General features: G+C 46.3%; 1 protein-coding gene across 1 annotated transcript; it reads left to right on the top strand.

Moving 5' to 3' along the window:
• The first annotated feature begins 142 nt into the window (after positions 1–142).
• Positions 143–13,071, top strand: LOC101793730 (vitamin D3 hydroxylase-associated protein). The gene is made up of 15 exons (XM_005027365.6): positions 143–563; positions 1,561–1,674; positions 1,994–2,137; positions 2,517–2,650; positions 3,020–3,226; positions 3,787–3,827; positions 4,466–4,590; positions 5,330–5,455; positions 6,463–6,560; positions 7,425–7,524; positions 7,960–8,003; positions 8,654–8,693; positions 11,415–11,523; positions 12,359–12,504; positions 12,797–13,071. The coding sequence occupies exons 1-15, from the start codon at positions 354–356 to the stop codon at positions 12,920–12,922; spliced, it is 1,764 nt and encodes a 587-aa protein (XP_005027422.1). The 5' UTR covers positions 143–353; the 3' UTR covers positions 12,923–13,071.
• The last annotated feature ends 5,729 nt before the right edge of the window (positions 13,072–18,800 follow it).

The raw sequence follows: 18,800 nt of genomic DNA, 5'->3' as shown, positions 1-18,800 counted from the left end.
CAGACCTGGCTTTTGCAGACGTTCAGCCCCATTAATCAGCTCTGTCTGCTCCGTGTAGCCAGAACAGCAGCAGCCAGTGGCCTGGGGAGCCACAGCCTTGGGGGATGTCCCTCCAAACCCAGAGTGATCCGAGCACACTGCTTGCAGCCCGACCCACAGTGGGCAGGCAGACCCTTTCAAAGTCCATGGTCTAAAAAGTCCATTGCTGGACTTTGTTAATGCAATGCTGTTTCAGAGCTGATCTTGCGCAGGAGGCAACGGAGAGGTCTGCATACATCAGCTCTCCTTAGGAGAAGGGGGGAGAGCCAGGCGCCTGTAGCTGACCCAGAACAGGAAGGACTGGGGGAGAAATTATGACCCAGGAGCGACTGTGGCAGGTCCTAGACCCATCATGGGCAGACCCTCGCATCCTCTCAGCCTTGCTCTGTGGTTCAGCTGCAGCCATTGTGCTGCTGAAACGGCTGGGGCACAGGAGGATCCAGCAGAAGATGGAAGAGGCACGGAGAGCACGGGATCTGGCCCTGGAACAAATGGAGAAGGCAGCTCGCAGGTTTAAACGAGAGGTAATTTGGGGGAGAGTGTGTGTGGAGGGAAAGGAATGTATCTTGGGTAACTGAAGAAAATGGGGAGTCCTAATCAATTCCTCTTTGAATAATGGTGAGGGCAAGAGCAGGGATGTGCATGTTTTGGATCATCACCAACCTTTTCTGATAGTCACCACCCTGTATTGTCACCAAAAAACCCCAACCAGTAAAGGCAGCATAAAGGAGGTATTTCTTAATACTGGCCTGTTGTGGGAATCCTAAGGGCGAATGCAGGATCCAAGCTGGGGACACTCTGAATCATGTCACCAGCTAAGAAAGTGTTCCCAGACCTCCCCATGCCCTTTTCTCCTCTCCCGTTGCTCCTGCCAAGCCTTTCTGCTCCTATCCTCCTCACTCTGCCACTCGATAGGAACCTGTCCACCCCATCACCCTCCAAGTACAGGTCCCTCCAGCTTCTGCACATCAGTGACCAAAAGCCACTTCACTCTGCCCACCTAGATTTTAGGAGGTTCAGTCTTTGGGTTCAGGATTTGCCTTAAACCCCAAATAAACACTAGCTGCTATTCTTTTCTTGGGAAGGGGCAGGGGGAGGTTGCAAAGAGGCCACACACTTTTTTTTTTTCCCCAAGTTAATGATAAATTTTGTAAAACTTTAGCTGGCTTAGCTGCCATCCAAACCATTGTCTATTAGTTAGGGTGGGGCCCTGCAGGAGAGTAAACAAAGACAGGTCAGACCTCTCAAACCTCTTACAGATTCATGCAATTCTCTGGTCAAGAGGCAGCTTTCTGCCTGTTTTGGATCTATTTTTATTAAACAAATTCCCCATCAGCAAATTCCCCGCCCCAGTAGACAGAGTGCTATGCAGCAGGTCTGCATTTCTATGGGGAGTGTCTTTTAAAAAATCTCTGTTCAAGGTCACTGCTGGGCAGATGTTAGAACCGGGGATTCACAACCTCAACACCAGCCTTTTCGGTCCTGTCCATCCCTCTGTGCCGAATTTCTTACCCTTTGCAGAACCCAGGCACCCAGACTGCACACATCCTCTCGCTGCCCATGGTGGAGCTGGCGGAGAAGCTGAAGGAGGGGTCCCTGTCCCCGGAGAGCGTCCTCTACTCCTACATGGGCAAAGTGAGTGAAATGTACAGCGTTCAGGGCTCTTCTGCTGAGGCAGCAGAAGAGGCTTTCAACCTGAAGAACAGCCCATTTTCTGGGAGAAGCAGCAAGGCCGGAGATCACAATTTGTCAATGCTGAGATGGATGAAGAGTGGCTTGTGGGTGAATGAGTAGAACAGGGATCCAGGGCAGAAAATGATCCCAGAAAGAAATATCTAAAGTTTATGTGTAAGGTCTGAATGCTGGAGGTTTGAGGACATTGAATACTCATCTTGAAAACTCAATTTAAATGCTGTTTCCTTCCTTCCACCTACTCACTTGCTTCTCTGGAGAGGCTTTGGAGGTGACTCAGGAGGTGAACTGTGTGATAGACTTCATTCATGGCTGTGAGGATCAGCTCCAGAAAGTGAAGAAGCAGAAGGAGAAGGGGCTGCTCTATGGCATTCCCGTCAGCATCAAGGACCACATTAACTGCAAGGTACATCCCTAATACCTTTATCCTTGGTCTGGAGCTGGGAACAGAGCAGGATGTCCAGTCCTCTGCCCTCATACAAGGAATCCAGCCTGATCCTTTTAATCTCATTGCTACTAGCCAAAAGTTCCCTCAGGCAAGGATGTTCTGGACTATTTATTTGTGGGGTCAGCAAACCTGTCTTCTGACAAAAAATCAGTTTTCTTGGAAAATTCCTAACTTGCTGTGATCTGGTTTCCCTCAGGTAGGAAAGTTCCATTCTGGCTGTGAGAAAAGTTAGGCGGGAGCTTTGTCACAGGAGGTGTCAGGGCTTATGTCTGTAGTTGTTACAGCTCCAAACAGCATCTGTACTGGTAGCTAAAGAACTGTGCTTCCCGTCCCCAAGGGCCACGTCTCCTCTGGTGGGCTGGTGAAGCTTCTGGGCCAAGTGAAGGAAGAAGACAGTGTCATCGTCCGGGTTCTAAAGAGCCAGGGGGCAATCCCCTTCGTGAAAACCAACATCCCTCAGACAATGATAAAGTAATCTTGTGTTTGCCTTTCCGAAAACACTGTGTCATGCAGCTCTTGTGATCTAAGGGTGGGTGGGGCCCACATGCATACGCTCCCACTCTTGTCCAAACTAATCATGTACTGTGAATTAATTGCCTCCTTACTTTAATCTGAGTCATTCTATCCTCGGTCTTCCTGCAAAATACGACAGGGACATTATTTCTCTTATATTTGATGCCTTTCTTCATAAACTAACTGTCCCAACAAATCTACTTCACACTGATCCTACCCTCCCGGATTAATTCCACACTCATCCCTGTGCAGATGCTCTGTGCCTTGCATTTACGGTTTGCAGAGACAGAAGTACCTCACTCACCTGCTGGTTTTCCCTCTCCCCAGCTATGACTGCAGCAATCTGATTTTCGGCCAGACCCTGAACCCCCTCAACCACCAGAAAACCCCCGGAGGCTCCTCAGGAGGGGAGGGAGCTCTGATCGCAGGGGGAGGCTCCATCCTGGGCATCGGCTCAGATGTGGCTGGCAGCATCCGCCTGCCGTCCAGCTTCTGCGGGCTGTGTGGGCTTAAACCCACAGGCAACAGGATCAGGTACAGCCTAACTTCTGTCCCTTTCTCCACTGTGAAGGCTGAAGTGTCCCCCACCATGCATAACCCTACACAACAGATGTCCGTGTTTTCCCTCAGGTTTAAGTTACCACATTAATCTGCCTGCTCCTTTTCATCAGCTAGGACTAAGGACTCTGTTGATGATCTCCATGACACATGATGACCTCCAACTGTTAACGCAATAAAGACTTAATTTATGAGTCACAGTCGGGAAACTGAAGGGAAATGCTGCAGGAACATCTACTTTTTAGATATTTTCCAGCCCTAGCATTGTTTGTAAGAGTTCTGTCTGTATCAGAGCTGGTTTACTCCCATGTGAGGAATTTCATGCACCAGGGAAAGAAGATAATAGCAACTATCTCTAACCCCTAGCAGCTCACAGCCCCTCAAAGTCTTCATTGTCTAGAAAGTGTCAAGTCTTTGTGGGACCTTTCGTTCTCTTGTATGTTGCCTGGGGAGAATTAGGAAGTCTGCAGCCCAGGATGGTGACTTGCCTCACAGCAAGAGCTGTTCCTAATCTGTTTCTCCCATTACGTTCCTAGCAAACTGGGTGTGGTTTCTCCTATCACAGGAATGTACTCAGGTAAGTCCATCCAGATGATACATTACTACTGTCAAACCTTCCCTTGCATCTCCTTCCGTTGCTGTGATGCCAGCTCAGTGTGCTTGCTCAGTTATATGTTTCGCAATCAATTTAGACAGGTAATCTATTAGACCAGAGCCTGCCTCATGCTATTACGTTTTTGCACCATTTATTCTGTTCTGGATTGTGATCGGGGTTAACCTCATCACAGCAGAACTGAAGCAACAGACGTTCAGTTCAGGCAGTGCAGTGCGTAACAGTGAGAAATGGGAGACGTGCATCTCAAAGGCCTGCAATATTTCACTGGATGGTTTGAAGACTCTGCTGGCCTCAGTTGCTGCCAGGCGGTATTGCTGTTAGCAGTATGGCTGCAGTTCGTGCTCCTCTTGAGTGGGACTTGTGCCTGCAGAAGCCTGGCCCAAAAGGTCATCCTCAGTAGGTGGCACTAGGCCTCTGCTCTGAGACTTAGGGACTGTTGCTGCTGGGCTTTCTTGCTCACTTCTTGCACAGACATTGCCTTCATTCCCCGTTCCTCTTCCCTGACCTGAATTAAACTGCTCTCTGCTGGGTCACTACCAGTTACTAGAAGAGAGCTCCAGGCCCATCTGCCTGCAGTGATGGGATCTTTGTGCTTGCAGTGACAGGGACGCTGGGGCCGATGGCGAGAGATGTGGACAGCCTGGCCCTCTGCATGAAGGCACTGCTCTGTGATGAGATGTTCCGGCTGGATCCCACCTTGCCCCCCATCCCCTTTGATGACGAGGTAAAGCTCAGAGGCACTGTGATGCTTCCATTTGCCCATCATGAAAGTGAGATTTTGGGAGATTCACAACTGGTTTAATGTCTCAAGATAGTGAAAGACCAAGAGAGGCAAGTCTGCTTTGGAACAGAGGGGCCCCACATGAGTAACCACAAGAAGCCACACAGCTGGCTTGCCCTGATGAGACCTGCTTGATACTGACCCCTTACCCAGCAATACCCAGGACAAGTTTGCTGGCTCCATCCTGGCCCAGTTTATAAAGGAGCTGTTTTTGTTCTGATCAGAGAAACACCTCTCACTCTTCTAATGAGGGCCTGGTTTAACAGTCACTGACTTAAGAAATCATTGCCCTTTTCTGTTAGCTCTCTATTTCTACCATCTGATTGCTGCTTTCTGGCTCAGGTCCTAGGATCCTAGTGTCCTTCAATTGTCCCTGATATATGGACAATACAGACCAGTCAATTACCCTCAAGGAACACGCTGTAGCCAAGTGAATTGTTCAGATGTTATCACATCTCCTATCTCAAAGTTGGGACAAGTTCACATGGCAGGACGTAGTGTCTTTCTGACCACACCAAGACCATTGCTGAAGCTCTGTCTTCTGGTCAACAGTGCTTTCCACCAGCCCTATTACTCCTGTCATTCCTCCAACTCAGGACACCTCAGATGCTGCCTTCCTGAGCCCTAGAATGGTCTGATCTGGTACATCTCACATGTCAAGAAATGGCTCCTCTCCTCACAGGTTTACACCAGTTCAAAGCCACTCCGGATTGGGTATTATGAAGGAGATGGCTACTTCCAGCCCTCACCCAGCATGAAACGGGCCATCCAGGAGACCAGAAAGCTCCTCCAGGAAGCAGGGCATACGGTGAGTTTTTATGCCTGTGGCTACCAGCAGCTGCTGTCCTGCTTCTTACAGAATTTGGACAAGTCATTTCCCATCTCCTTTTTCACTGCCCATCAAATAAAGCCATCCCTCCCTGTCAAAATGCAATTGTCTGTTTCCCAAACCAAAGTGATCTCTCTTATGTTTCTGGCCTAGCAGACAGGAAATCTTCACCTTCACCTCCAAGTCTGTCTTTTCTAAAGCAGTGTGGGGCATGTTTTTTTTCCCATCATTTTTGGTGTTCCCATAAATATCAAGTTCACAGCAGCCTCCATAATCCCTCAGCTGCTAACTACTGTTTACAGATTTTTTGGTTGGCAAGGGTTTTGGACCGGTTGACCCCCAAAGAGAACCTTTCTAGCCTAAATTATACTGTTATTCCACTGATGACAATTTCTATATGGGTACTGCTCCAGTAATTAGTATAAATTATAAGTACTTGGTGTTTTGAAGCCTCTAGATATTCTTCTCTAAGGAGTGGAGAAGAGGAGCCCATGCCAAGTCACACCATAAATAAGTGCTAATGCCTTGGAGACAGGAGAGGACAGCTGGCAGATGGCACCAGCCCAGGTCCCTCTCAAAATGCAGAGTGGCACAGCCCCTACTGCAAGATCCCCACCTCCATCCTGCTCTGCAGCCCTAGGCACTGGGAGCAGCTGGTGGGTGGCCCATAGTCACGGTGCCCAGCTGTTTCTGGCAAGTTGCTCCACAAATGTGTGAGCCCCAGGGGAACCTGAGGCAAAAGACAGTGGTGTGAGCTGCCCAGAGGTGACCTACCATGTCCCTTGTACTTGAGAAGGCATCACAGTGGTAGGCTGCAACCCAGCATGACCCAGGCAGGGGTGCAAAACTGCTGGCCACACATTCTTGCTGTGTAACACCTTCCCACCACTTCCCACTCATCTCATTGTTGAGTCAGGAAGGTTTAAAGAGGGCTCTGTGAATCATTTGTCTTTCTTGCATCCTGAGCGGGGATGGTTTTCCTGCAGCTTGTTCCCTTTGCACCGCCCAAGATTGACTACGTGGTAGATGAGCTGTTCACCAGAGGGATTTTCTCGGATGGTGCTGCTCACCTGGTGGACTGCTTGTGAGTAAAACCCACTTGCTTTCAGTTCTGGCCCTGGGACTTGGCACTATATGGCCAGTGGATGCATTCAGAGTGTTTTTATTCCTGTGGGTGTGTACTAAAGAGTGGGCAGTACAGGAACTATTTTTGGAAGGGTAAAATTAACATGGGCAGCAGCTAGTTCAGGAGGGTAGGTCATACATGTATGCGTCAGTAACCCTGTGCAGTAATAACATGCCATGTGTCCACAGTGCTCTGGCACTGCGTTTTTATGCAGTTAGCTTTTGGTGCAGGGGAAACACCACACACTGTAGGACACGATGTAGAGCTTAGGGATATGGTTTAGTGGGGACTGTTAGTGTTAGGTTAGAGGTTGGACTCGATGATCTTGAGGTCTCTTCCAACCTAGAAATTCTGTGATTCTGTGACTTCCCCTGGAGGTGGGTTAGACCTGGAGGGCAGCTCACTCCTCCTAAGCAGGAAGAAAATCGGATGAGAAAGATCATGGGTGAGGATAAAGACAGGGAGATCGCCTACTGATCACCATCATGTACTGTGTTTTTGCCCTTTCTCACGTACACGTTCAGAAAAGCACCACCAGTGTTGCTGAGGGGCCCAGCCATGCCCTGAGGTGGGGCTGGTGGAGCTGGCTGGAGCCGGCCATGACCAGCATGGGGCAGCCCAGGCCTCTCCTCACAGAGCACCAGGCAGCTCTCCCTCCACACACCACAGTGGGTGCTGAGGCCACCCCTCTGCTCCGTTTCAAGGATATCTACCACAAACTTCTACCGCTTGGCTCAGGGGTAGCATTGGCCATCCCCAAATCAGGTACCCTCTGGCACAGGCGGCTGTTCCTGACCACCCCTTCACTCTCTGCCCTTCCAGCAAAGGAGACATCGTGGATCCCAACCTCAAATCCCAGTTCAATACTTACAGGCTTCCTGCTCTGGTGAAAAGGATCTTGGCTATCATTTTGAAACCCATAGTAAGTATGAAGACATTTTGTCTGTGTTACAGGAATTGTGCAAGGTTTCCACATGAAGGGTGGTGAGATGCTCCACTCAGAGCTTTGCTGCTTCGTGTCAAAAGTCTGATGGTTTTCAAAGAAAAATACACTGAAGTAAACTTAGTCCCTAAGCAAGGATATAAACAGCATCTCCACATCCAGGAGATGCTCTCCAGGGCTAGCAGTGTTGTCTAGAGCCTTATTTCCATGGGTTGTTGTGATTGAATGTATAAATTAATGTTGGAGTAAAACCACCTCATTGGAAACTACCTGTTCTTCAGAGCCACTTCTGCTAGGACAAGAAGTGTGCTCAAAATAGTGTCATGGTAGCCTATGTCATGCTGGCATGCCAGCAGCATATTTTAGCTGCATTGTTGTTGACTAATCCCAGATTTTTCCTCTTCCCTCTGAAAGTACCCACGAATTGCTCGGGACCTCAACGCTCTCTGTGGAGTGGGGTAAGTGTCATTAGAATAGCTCTAAAGGAAGGGATGTACATAAATATGTCCACTGGGTTCGTGGCATCTATCTAGATGTTAACTTGCTGGACAAATCCCTGTCATGGGGCTGTGCAGCACAGGCTAAGCCTGCAGGACTACATGCTGCCTCAGCACCACCTGGGCTCAGCATGGTGTTATCCAGGGCTATGCAGCCAGAGATTATTTTAAGAGCTCATCTTGGCAGGGCTAGGAAGTCTCAGCACAGGCAGATACAGGCTGTTTTCCTCAGTGTCAGGGGAATTCTGGTACCCAGAGCAGCATGTACCAACATGATGGAGAGGTATCTGCATGTGGATGCAGTATGGTGTGAAATACAGACATCTCTGAGAGAGGCAAGAGAAAAAAAAAAAAAAAAAAAAAAAAACCTGCTGAGAGCAGCTGAATGTAAAAGACCACCATGATTTTTGTCGAGGTGCCAGAACAAGTGGAAGCATGGTGGTAAGCTCTTGTGGTGTACCGGTAAATACTTGTGAATCTGTGCAATCATCTAGGTGATACTATAGCTTCTTCCAAGAACAGTCTTCCATAAAAGTGGGCTAAAAGTGTATTTTTAAAAATGCTTTCTGTTGCTACAGCCCCATTGCTGATTAATTCTGCCACCTTTCCAGGTCTGCCAAAAACCTCTGGGATCAGCATGCAGCAGTAGCGGTAAGATGATTTCTTTTACCTTACTAAGTATAGTGAGATCCCTAAAATTTCTGAGCAGTTGCTTACAGCTCTGTGATTGATTTGGTGTTAGAAATCAATCATGAGGACATAAAATGACTGGGCTGTTCTTTGAAATTCAGTCTTTACAAAAAGCGGTAAGAGCTCAAGACAATAGATAGCCATGTGGACGTCTCTGCTTCCTGGAATATGGGGAAGAAAAATTATCCAGTGCCCTGCATTTTCTAAGCAGAAAGAGCATAAAAACAACCACTAAAGATGAGGCTTCATTTTTAATGCTTTCCATCTCTTGGTGTAAATCCTTCATTTTAGACATTAGGTGCAATTATCACTAGTTAAAACCATGCTTGAACTATCAAGCAGAGATGCTGGGAGTGTGTTATGGTTTAACAGGTCAGGCCGCTAAGCACCACATAACTGCTCACTCACTCCCTGCTGCAGGATGTGGGAAAGAACTGAAAAAGCTATAAGTGAAACAACTCATGGATTGAAATAAAGTTATTTTAATAAGGAAAAAAAATAAAAGTAAAAGCGATGCAAAACATTATTGCTTGCCACCAGCCAACTGGTGCCCAGTTGTTGAGCAACAACAGCAGCCCCCCTGCCAACTCCCCCCTGTATTTGTTGTTCCATATGGCACACACGCTATGGGACACCCCCCTGGCCAGCTTGGGCCAGCTGTCCCAGCTGTGTCCCCTCCCAGCTCCTTGGGCACCCCCAGCCCCTCGCTGGCAGGGCAGTGTGAGAAGCTGGGAAGGCCTTGGCACTGTGCAAGCACTGTTCTGCAACGACTGAAACATCAGTGTGCTGTCAACATTATTTTCATTCTAAATCTAAAACATGGCACAATACCAGCTGCTATGAAGAAAATTAACTCTGGCCCAGCCAAAACCAGGACAGAGTGAAAAAACGCACTTGTGAACAATTTGGCTCAGGTGTATTTTGTATGAACTCGTTCTAGTTCAGGAATAAAGGACAGGAAGCGTTGTCCTGGACAACTGAGTCCAGCACTGCTCACAAACCAATCATATTCCTCTTCAAAGCTAGTTGGATTTTGCACCTGTATTTATTTTATTTGGCCATCTCCTCTCCTCCCTGCTCTGATAATTGTAAAGCTTTGTACTTCCCTTGTTTATTCACTTGCAGTTTATTCTCATTTTATTCCCGTCCTTGAGATTAAATAACACCTCTCCTCTCTGGTATTTTCCACTGCCTCCCTTGTCCTTGATCTATTTATAGAGAGCAGTTGTATCCCCGTTCAGCTGGCGTTTTGCAAGGCTGAAGAAGCCGAGCTGTTTTAGTGTCTCCCCACAAGCCAGGATCCCTGTTCCCTGTTCCTCACAACCCTTCCTGAGAACAAACACAGCCCCAGAGCACACCATGCAGCTTCCATCAATGTCGGTCACGAGATGGAAGTGCATGCTCACTTGCAGCAGGTCTGACAGACCATAGATCATAAGAAAAACTTCTGTAAACCAGCCTGGGCTGATGGGAGTGTTTGGAAGGAAAAGGTTTGATTGTTCAGTGTTGGATTTTTCTTTTTTTTTTTTTTTTTAAGGTGAAAACAGATCATCCTTCCAGCACTCCTATCCCTTTACTGCTTCCCTTCCCTGCCCCCCCCCAAAAAAAAAAAAAAAAAAAAAAAAAAAAAATCAAAAAGCTTTGTCAACCGCAATGATATTTCAGATTGTTTTGCTTTAGCAAAATCATTATTCATAGTTTCTACTGCAAGCAAGAGCTGATCCAAAAATTTTGGCTAGCTACCAGCTTTCCTCTCAGAAAAAAATGAGATTAGCTGTATTGACTGTATTTCCTGGAAACCCTTTCTTTTGTCAAACTTTCAGCAGGAAGGATCTCAGACTGCTGGTGGAATTTGAGGTCAGATAAAAAATAGCCTGGTGGTTAGGGCTTTCATGAACGATACGAGAGACCCTTGTACAGAAAAGTTGGGGTAAGATTGCACAGAACAGGGTCTGGAACATGGGACATATGTGTCCTATAACCAGAGTAGGCTGCAGAAGTAGCCACGCTCTGGTCTGTCTGTATCTGTTTACTAAGAGAAAGTGGAACAGCTCTTTAGAGGATGGATTCATTCATTGCCTGATGTTCAGCAAAGATGTAGAAAACCAAAATACAAATTTAGTTCTCTCTTGGATGTACAGTACAAACCCAAAGCTGTGACTCCTACATCCTAGAGGAGAAGACTACAGGCTTACCTAACCATCTCTTGCTGCTTCTTTTTCTTACCTATAACCCAGTGCAGAATGAAAGCAGGTTTTGTGAAAATATTTGGAATTCATGTCTTCTATCCAAGTTTCTTCTACCAAAATAACAAAGCTTTTAGGAAATGGATTTTTTAGTGAGATGAACATGATTCTTTGTACTACTGTTGATTTCCATTCAATCAAATCTGAAGATAAAACTGTACATAAGAAGGATTTGGTTAATACTCAAAGGAATCAACTCTGAAATGCCCACCTAGCGCCAATGTCTAGGTCTGAGCAGGAAATGGTATTCTGCCAGAAAACCTAGAGCTGGAAGAACAAAACCCACTGGCTCTTTCAAAGCACAGCTCAAATTTGATTTGATTTTTCACTTTTATCCAAGCAGGGTTTTTTTTGTCCTTTTTCCATGCTGTAGGCATTGATCTGCCACTGCTGTCCAACAAACATTGTTCATCATCCGCTCTATCTTTCCCTCTAGGTTTACCGTACTGAATTCATTGCTAAATGGAGAAAGCAAAGACTGGATGTGATTCTCTGTCCTGCACTGGGTCCAGCCTTTAACCATGGCTATGCTGGGAAGCTGTTTGGTAATCTTCACTGAGATGTCTCTAGATGCATCCACAGTGGTGTTTATGGGCACAGCAGGAGCAAGATATTTTGGTCTCATTAACATTCCCCAAGCCATGTGCAGTGCCTGCTCTTCCCTCCAGGGAAGACAGCAAAGGGACGTCTCCTCTGGGTGGGCCTCCCCATGCCCCCACCCCATCTGAGCTGCAGATGTTTGGATTAGTATGGAACAGCATTAAGTGACTCATCTGTCCCAGCCATTACTGGGTGACTTTCCCTTGTATCATCTGTCCTGCAAAGTGCTTGTGAGGATAGTTGTTAGAGTTCTGGCTGACCTTAGCACCAGAGCAGGCTTTTCTGACTGTGGTTATCTATGTTCTCCAAGACTTTAAAAATAGCAGAAAGATTAAGTTGCCTCTGACTTGCAGAAAGAGGCAATCTAATAGCTTCCTGCAGTCAGGGTCCTCCAGCCCTCTGAGATCCAAAATGCCCAAGATGATGGTGTAGTCCCAGACCTGGACATCTGGATTATCTTGAAAAGATAGCCAGGATTTTTCTCTGGGCTATGGATGACATAGATTCAGACTTTTTCACAGACCTAATCTCCACCATGACTGACAGGTGAAGTCATGGGGCTCGCTCTGATTTCAACAGCCATGCAGCCCTCAAACTTCCCCACCAAAAGTCCCTTTAAAAACAGCACGTTCCCTTTTAAAACAGCACGTTTTCATTGTCTCTTTAGGTCCAGCAACTCCAGTTCAAAATCCCTTTAAACCAAATCATCACCTGAAAGTCCTTGCTGTCCCAGCACCCTTAAATTTTGCCATTTTGCATGCTCTGTGTGATCTTTTCCAGCTGCAACCTCCTATACCAACTTATACAATGTCTTAAACTTCCCTGCTGGAGTGGTGCCTGTCAGCACAGTCACAAAAGCTGATGAAGAAGAACTGAAGCATTACCGAGGGCACTACGGGGACCCTTGGGACAAGAGGCTGAAAGAGGTGAGCAAGGAAAGAGCTTAAGTCTTAGCAGAAGGCTATGACTGGCACAGTGGCACATTGTCCCATATCTTCTCTCCATCTCATAATGAGAGTGGAAACTTCTTTAGTGATGTGGTTGCATATAACAGGTTACCACCCTGAATGTGGTACAGATAAGCTGGTGTGCACCAGCCTGCCAACTGTCCCCTTGCATATCTTTCTTCGGCTTTCTTTCTTTACTGTCAAAAGACAGCATTTTCTTCTTGTGCAACACCTTGGGTGCTCTGACTCAACACCACACATTTTTTTACAGGCTGTGGAAGGAGCTGTGGGGCTGCCTGTGGCTGTCCAATGTGTGGCTTTGCCGTGGCAGGAGGAGCTCTGCCTGCGGTTCATGAAGGAGGTGGAGACACTTTCCCGTGGCAGGAGAAATGTGTGATTTATCAGGATCTGCCTCCATGATAACTTTTCATTCCCTGTCCTCCTCTCCAGTCACCTTCTACCTAATGCACAAAGCAAAGTAGATAGCGAGCTGCAGACTCTGAACCACCATTTTAATAAAATGACAATAAATGCTCTTTAAAAACAGTCAGCAAAATCTCATCTCTGTCCAAACTGTCCTTCTTTGTTAAATTGGGACAAAAGTAAAAGAAAGAAATGAGAGTTCACGTTGGACCAAAGGAGTCCAATAACTGTAGTGAAATTATATTTGTTGTATGACATGAGGCTGAAAAGGTGTTTATGTCATTATTTTGCTTCCAATAGTGGGAGTAGCAGATGTTTGTGGAAGAGTGTAACCTACTATGTGTAGGATTCTTTCTTTAGCTGTGCCACAGCTAAAAGCTATCACAGCTATCTTGGCTTAGATACTTTTTGGCAAAAACTTGTAGTCAGCCCATCAGTGTTAATAGCTGCCAAGAAAGCTGTCCTTCATGAAATTGTTGGCTCCCTTTTTAAAGTTGTTACTTCTGTTGGTCTCCACACCATCCAACGGCAGTGGGCTCTATGGTTTAATTGGTCAGTGTGTAGTGAAAAGCTTCATTTTCCTTGTTAAAGCATATGCAATCTGAAGTGGTTACTAATCTTTCTGTGCCCCTTGTTCCTCATTGTTTCTTCCAGTTAAGCAATAGGAAAATGAGGTTGTTTTTTGTTGTTGTTTATTTGTTTTTTTTTTTTTTTAATTTATTTGTTTTGTTTTTAATTGCTTGTAAGCACATAAGGAAACATGAATTCAATATTTTTTGTGGCTATTTTTAGGCCATTTGCACTTTTGGTACTTCCAGCTTTACTGTGAAAACTGTGTGCTGTTTCTTGTTCGTTGCACTCCAGGTGGATGAAGAGGCTGGGAGGGAAGGTGCAGACAATGGAGGGAAGCAAAAAGCTTTGAATAAGCAAGTGTGACTGGAAACAAGACATCAACCTGAGTGATGATCCATGCTTGCTCCAAGCCTGCATGTCTCTCCAGGTTACAGGGGCTGGAGATGGTATTTGCTAACAGGAAGAGAGGCACAAGGCCAAGGGGCAATACAGCTCCTGTTATTTATCTGCCATCAGCCCTAGAGCCTCCCTGGGGCTACACAGGGATGCTGTGGTCGTCCAGCAGCCTCACATGCTCACAAGTGGGAAGATGGGAGCTCACTGCTGAAATGATAACCTGGCTAGGAAGGGCACTGAGCGATCTGGACAAGCACAGACCTTGTTTTGCAAGGAAGGGACGTTGTCCTGTGCTCCTGTATCCCTCCCTGTCAGTGCAAGGCTGAATGAAGCAAAGGGGTGCTGTTCCTAAAACGACTTTCCGCCAATATTTGCTTTTTGCTTTCCAGCTACTCTCCGTGGGTGGCTCTGAAAAGGCCTTACTGTTCCTCCCACTCTCCCCTCTCCAGCTTCCAGCCAGACAGCAGACCCCAGGATCCAGCAGTGTTAGCAGCCGTTCCCAGGACCCATCACCCAAAGGGCAGGGTCACCACCATGCAGCAGCCCTGCCTGAAGCTGAGACAGCCCCAAGGGTGCTCTCAGACATGGTCTGAGGCTCAGTTGGAGCCCTTCTGGTGCTGAAGCAGATGAGGTGAAGACAAGGTCCAGAAGAAGATGGAAGAGGCATGGGGGAGAGAAAAGCTGGGTTTGGACCAGATGCAGAGGGCTACTCAGGAATTTAAGGGGCATAAGGAAAAGCAGAGAGGGTGATGCTGAGAGAAGGCTGGAGAGTTTAGGCACTGAAACTCAAGGAGGAAAAGGCCTTTCGTAGGGCATAACCTTATGTCTGCAGGAGACTTCTTCCTGGGCTGGAGAGAGGATGTCAGCTCCCTCCTGCTCCCATGGGCACAGTCACTGTGCTTCAAACCCTTCTGCAGGCAGCTCAGGCTGTGCTGCCCTCAGAGAGCTGCACTGCCTGTTTGCACTGTGCTTGCCCAGCCTCCTGGCACCAACTAAAGTCCAGACGCTGGTCTGTCTCGGAGAATTAGGTGGAAATGCTGCTTAGGCCAGGACTTTGTTCCCACTAGTTGCCAGTTCTGCTTATCTCCAGCACTGTATCTTGGCTGTAGTCTTTGCTTTGATCATTTTTCCTCCTCCTGATTTTAATAAGGACTTAAGCCTGCTAAATTTTCTCTTCAGTTTGGAGGGTAGACTTTATCTAGTTGCAACATCATGAGCAAATAAACTCTCCCAAAGAACTGATAGGAGCCGAATATACATTGTTTAGACACGTCACTGGTCTCTTATAATACCCAAAGCAGGCAGAACCATCTGTGGTGTAACATAACAGAAAGTGGCATGGGATATTAGAGACATTGAGGCCCCTGGGATCCTAGGATTACTTAACAAACAGGGTTCAAGGGAGGAGGTAGTTGAAGTAACTAAAAGCAAATGTTTGGAAATAGGTGGCATGAAAGCACTTTAATGTAAGGAGGTTCATCCTTGAAACACAAATGGAAAATGTGAGAATTATGACTGGGCCATCCTTCACTCTGAAACAGCTGTTTCATCTTTCCAAGCATGATTTCAATCTGCTCTTTTTTTTTTTTTCTCCCTCTCTTTTTTTTTTTTCTTTTTTTCCACCTGCTTACCCAGGATGAGACAGACCAGTGGAAAGCCAGACTTCTCTGGCATCTCTGTAGCTGGAGAAGTAAGTAGGATCCATAAAACCCACTTTCCTATGAAAAGGCCCAAGGAGAACAGTGGTTTCACCCATAGAAGTGAGAAACCTGTAGGGATGGTCTGGAGAGAAAGCAGGCAGGCCCTATCAGAGGTGTGAGGGTTGGTATGGGACATTTCTCTCCCCATCCTATTGAAGCTTATTCAGGGAGCGCCAACAGGGTCCTGGCTGAGTAACATGACACAGGGACGACAGAGACACCTCTCAGATGATCTTCTCAGTTGTTGGAAAAGTGCAGATTGAATAATGGGAAGTTTCTGATAGGCTGTCTTGTCTGGAATTAAGTTGTCTGTTTTTATGAAAGTCTTATGATTTCAATAAATATTTCAGGGTGAAATGAGTCAGAAACTGGAGAGTGCCCAGAAAGTACTTATTCAGCCCTGAGTCAGTCGGAACAACTTCTGCAGAGGGGACCAGCCCATTTTCCTGTGACTTCAGCGACTTCTGAAGTACCTTTAAAGTTGTTTCCGAACAACATAGTTAACACACTTCATTTTGTAAATTGTTTGAAAAAGCATATCAGAGCACATCAGAGCATTTGGATCCAAAAAAACACGTATATGGGATATAATTCTTGAGGTTCATTCTTTGTCATTTTCATCCAAATGGAGTCAAAGCTGACCTGACTTTAATACTTTAATAATAATAATAATAATAATAATAATAATAATAATAATAATAATAATAATAATAATAATAATAATAATAATAATAATAATAATAATAATAATAATAATAATAATAATAAATATTATCAATTTTGAGGGAAGACAATTTAATTATAGAAAGATTCTAATGGAAACCAGCCTGCTTGAGAACTGAAGGTGTTGTGTGGAGTGTGATAAAAGTGAGACAGTGCGGTTTTGCCTCTGCAAGTTGAGCTTTGCTGGGGACAGGCGTGGACAGACTGGGTTGGTCCAATTGCCTACTTCTGTGGTGGTCCAAAGTGAAGGAGATGTGGATGTCACAGTGAAATCCCAGATCAGCTGCCTCTTCTTGTTAAAGGGTCTTGGCTTTCATTTTAACTCCACTGGTGAACTTGATTAAACGGGGAAGTTGGTTTGTATCCCATCTTAACCACCAAAATGGATTTATCTACATAGGAAGTTAATCTGGATTTGAGGGGAGTGCAGATCTGGAGCAGAACAGCCACTCTCATTCATATGGGTATCAATCCTCTTCTGAAGTTGTCACACCCAGGAATACCAAACCCACATGCATTTTAAAGATAAACCTCTTTTGACAAAGTATTTCATTGGTGCAAATCAGCCAAACTCCATCTGTGTCCACAGAAATAGAAGTAATAATGGTGCCATCTGCCCTAGGGGTCAGATGAGTGCTGAAGGGATGGGGATTCTTTCCTTTCTGTTTTGCCTCCATTCTAAGACACATTTAACTATAATTTCTATTGCTTTCCCTGCATTGCCCAAGATCTGAAAGCCCCATGTGGAGTCAGGTAAGCATTTTTATCTCTCTATACCGGTACAGCAGCAAAAGGAGGAAACTGTGGAAAGGACAGCAAGGGAAATCAGTTAGGTGATTATCTGAAAACCTCTCTCTTCTGTGTCACCAACACGGAGCTTGAGGCAGCAGGTCAGTGATGCAGTAAAAAAAATATAAATGTATCTGGAGACTGTGTGATGGGACGGGATCAACTTTGCCTCCTTTAAGCTGATGCAGCTGGGACAATATCTAGAACAGCATTCAAAACTGAGAGAGGCAGATGCCATTGGAAAGCCAGGATCTAAGATATTCCCCCATTTGGCATCAGGGTGGTATCTCAGTAGTGCTGAGGAGAGTCCTGGGATTTGGGTGTATTTTCTTCATCCAATTTTGAGAACCTAACAGAGGTACAACGAGAATCTGTGGTTCTGAGTTAAAGCGTAAGGAAAGTGCTTGGCAATAAACGAGGCACGATACTGTGGGACTACCTGTGTCCCATCTGAGCACAGCCACAACCACTTTGATGTTGTGACCTTGGACCTAGATGGAGTCAGGTCATAAAAATATTGCGGAAACATTGCACTTGGCCTTGGTTGTTTATCATCGGTGCAGAGTGGAGGAATGAACACAGCACTGTGAGTCAGGCAGGCTGGCTCCCCTGCTAGGGACCTGAGGTTTGAGTTGCGACATTCTGCAGGACATTACCTGCCTCTGTTTCCCCATGAGAAGAGTGGTCTCTCTCAGCAGACTTCTCTCTGAAGCACCCCTTGCTCCCCTTTGCCTAGTCATAGGTCCACACAAAGCCTCCCTCACCCCAACCCAGCCCATTTGCCTTCACGTAGCTGCTCCCTTCATTGTAAGGGGGAAGTGGGGGGGTGTTTTCCACCAACCCTGCCATTCGGGTACCTTCCATGATGTACAGTTCTGCTACACCCCAGACGGGCTGCTGTTCAGCCTGCAGGGTCTGAGATCTGATCAGGCAGGGCCTGCTCATACTCACCCGTTATGCCTGCTGCCCACTGCCAACAAGGGATTGATGTAACATTAGTTAATCTTAAACCATAGCTGAGCCAGGGAAAAAGCTACTCCACTGCAGAGATCAAAGGTTACGCCCCCCCAGCTCCTCCTGGAAAGCTCAGATAGGCTTTTCTCCAGCTGCTGTATTTATAAGATAAAGTGACTGGCAAGTAGTCAAACTCAGCTTCCTTGCCATGTTCTGATGTGGGGTTGCTGAGGTTGAGGAGCAGCAGGTGCCGATCGCTCCCACAACGGTGTGCCAGCAGCAGCACCGCACCAAGCGACTCCCTGATTCCCATCCATGAGCTGAGGAAGTTTTTGAGAAAGGGAAGAAAATATCCAAATCCTCCTGAATGCTGGTTTTGCCGTAAAACAAAATAAAGTCTAAGGACCTGCACAAGAGATCCAGTTTTTATAAATAAAATGGCAAGAGGGACGTCATCAAATCCCAATGGACGTGATCAACAAAATAACAGCTACGTCTCCAGCAGATAACAAACAGGAAACACAAACTTTCCCAGGTGTTTTTCCTACAGGTTTTTGGAGAATGCACATTCCAAACTACAGTCTGTTTGCAAGCCCTCTCTATCGAGAAGCCTTTGAATAAATTAAACAGGAAATAGTTCATACAGAAGCCCTTGGCCCAGTCCAAGCAGGACAAGATATAAAACTGCTCTTTATGCCATAACTGGGGAGAAAGGTC

Source organism: Anas platyrhynchos, chromosome 8 (genome assembly GCF_047663525.1).
Source record: "Anas platyrhynchos isolate ZD024472 breed Pekin duck chromosome 8, IASCAAS_PekinDuck_T2T, whole genome shotgun sequence".
NCBI classification, from domain to species: Eukaryota; Metazoa; Chordata; class Aves; order Anseriformes; family Anatidae; genus Anas; species Anas platyrhynchos.
The sequence above is the reverse complement of the archived record's forward strand: the minus strand, read 5'-3'. Positions and strand labels throughout refer to the sequence as shown.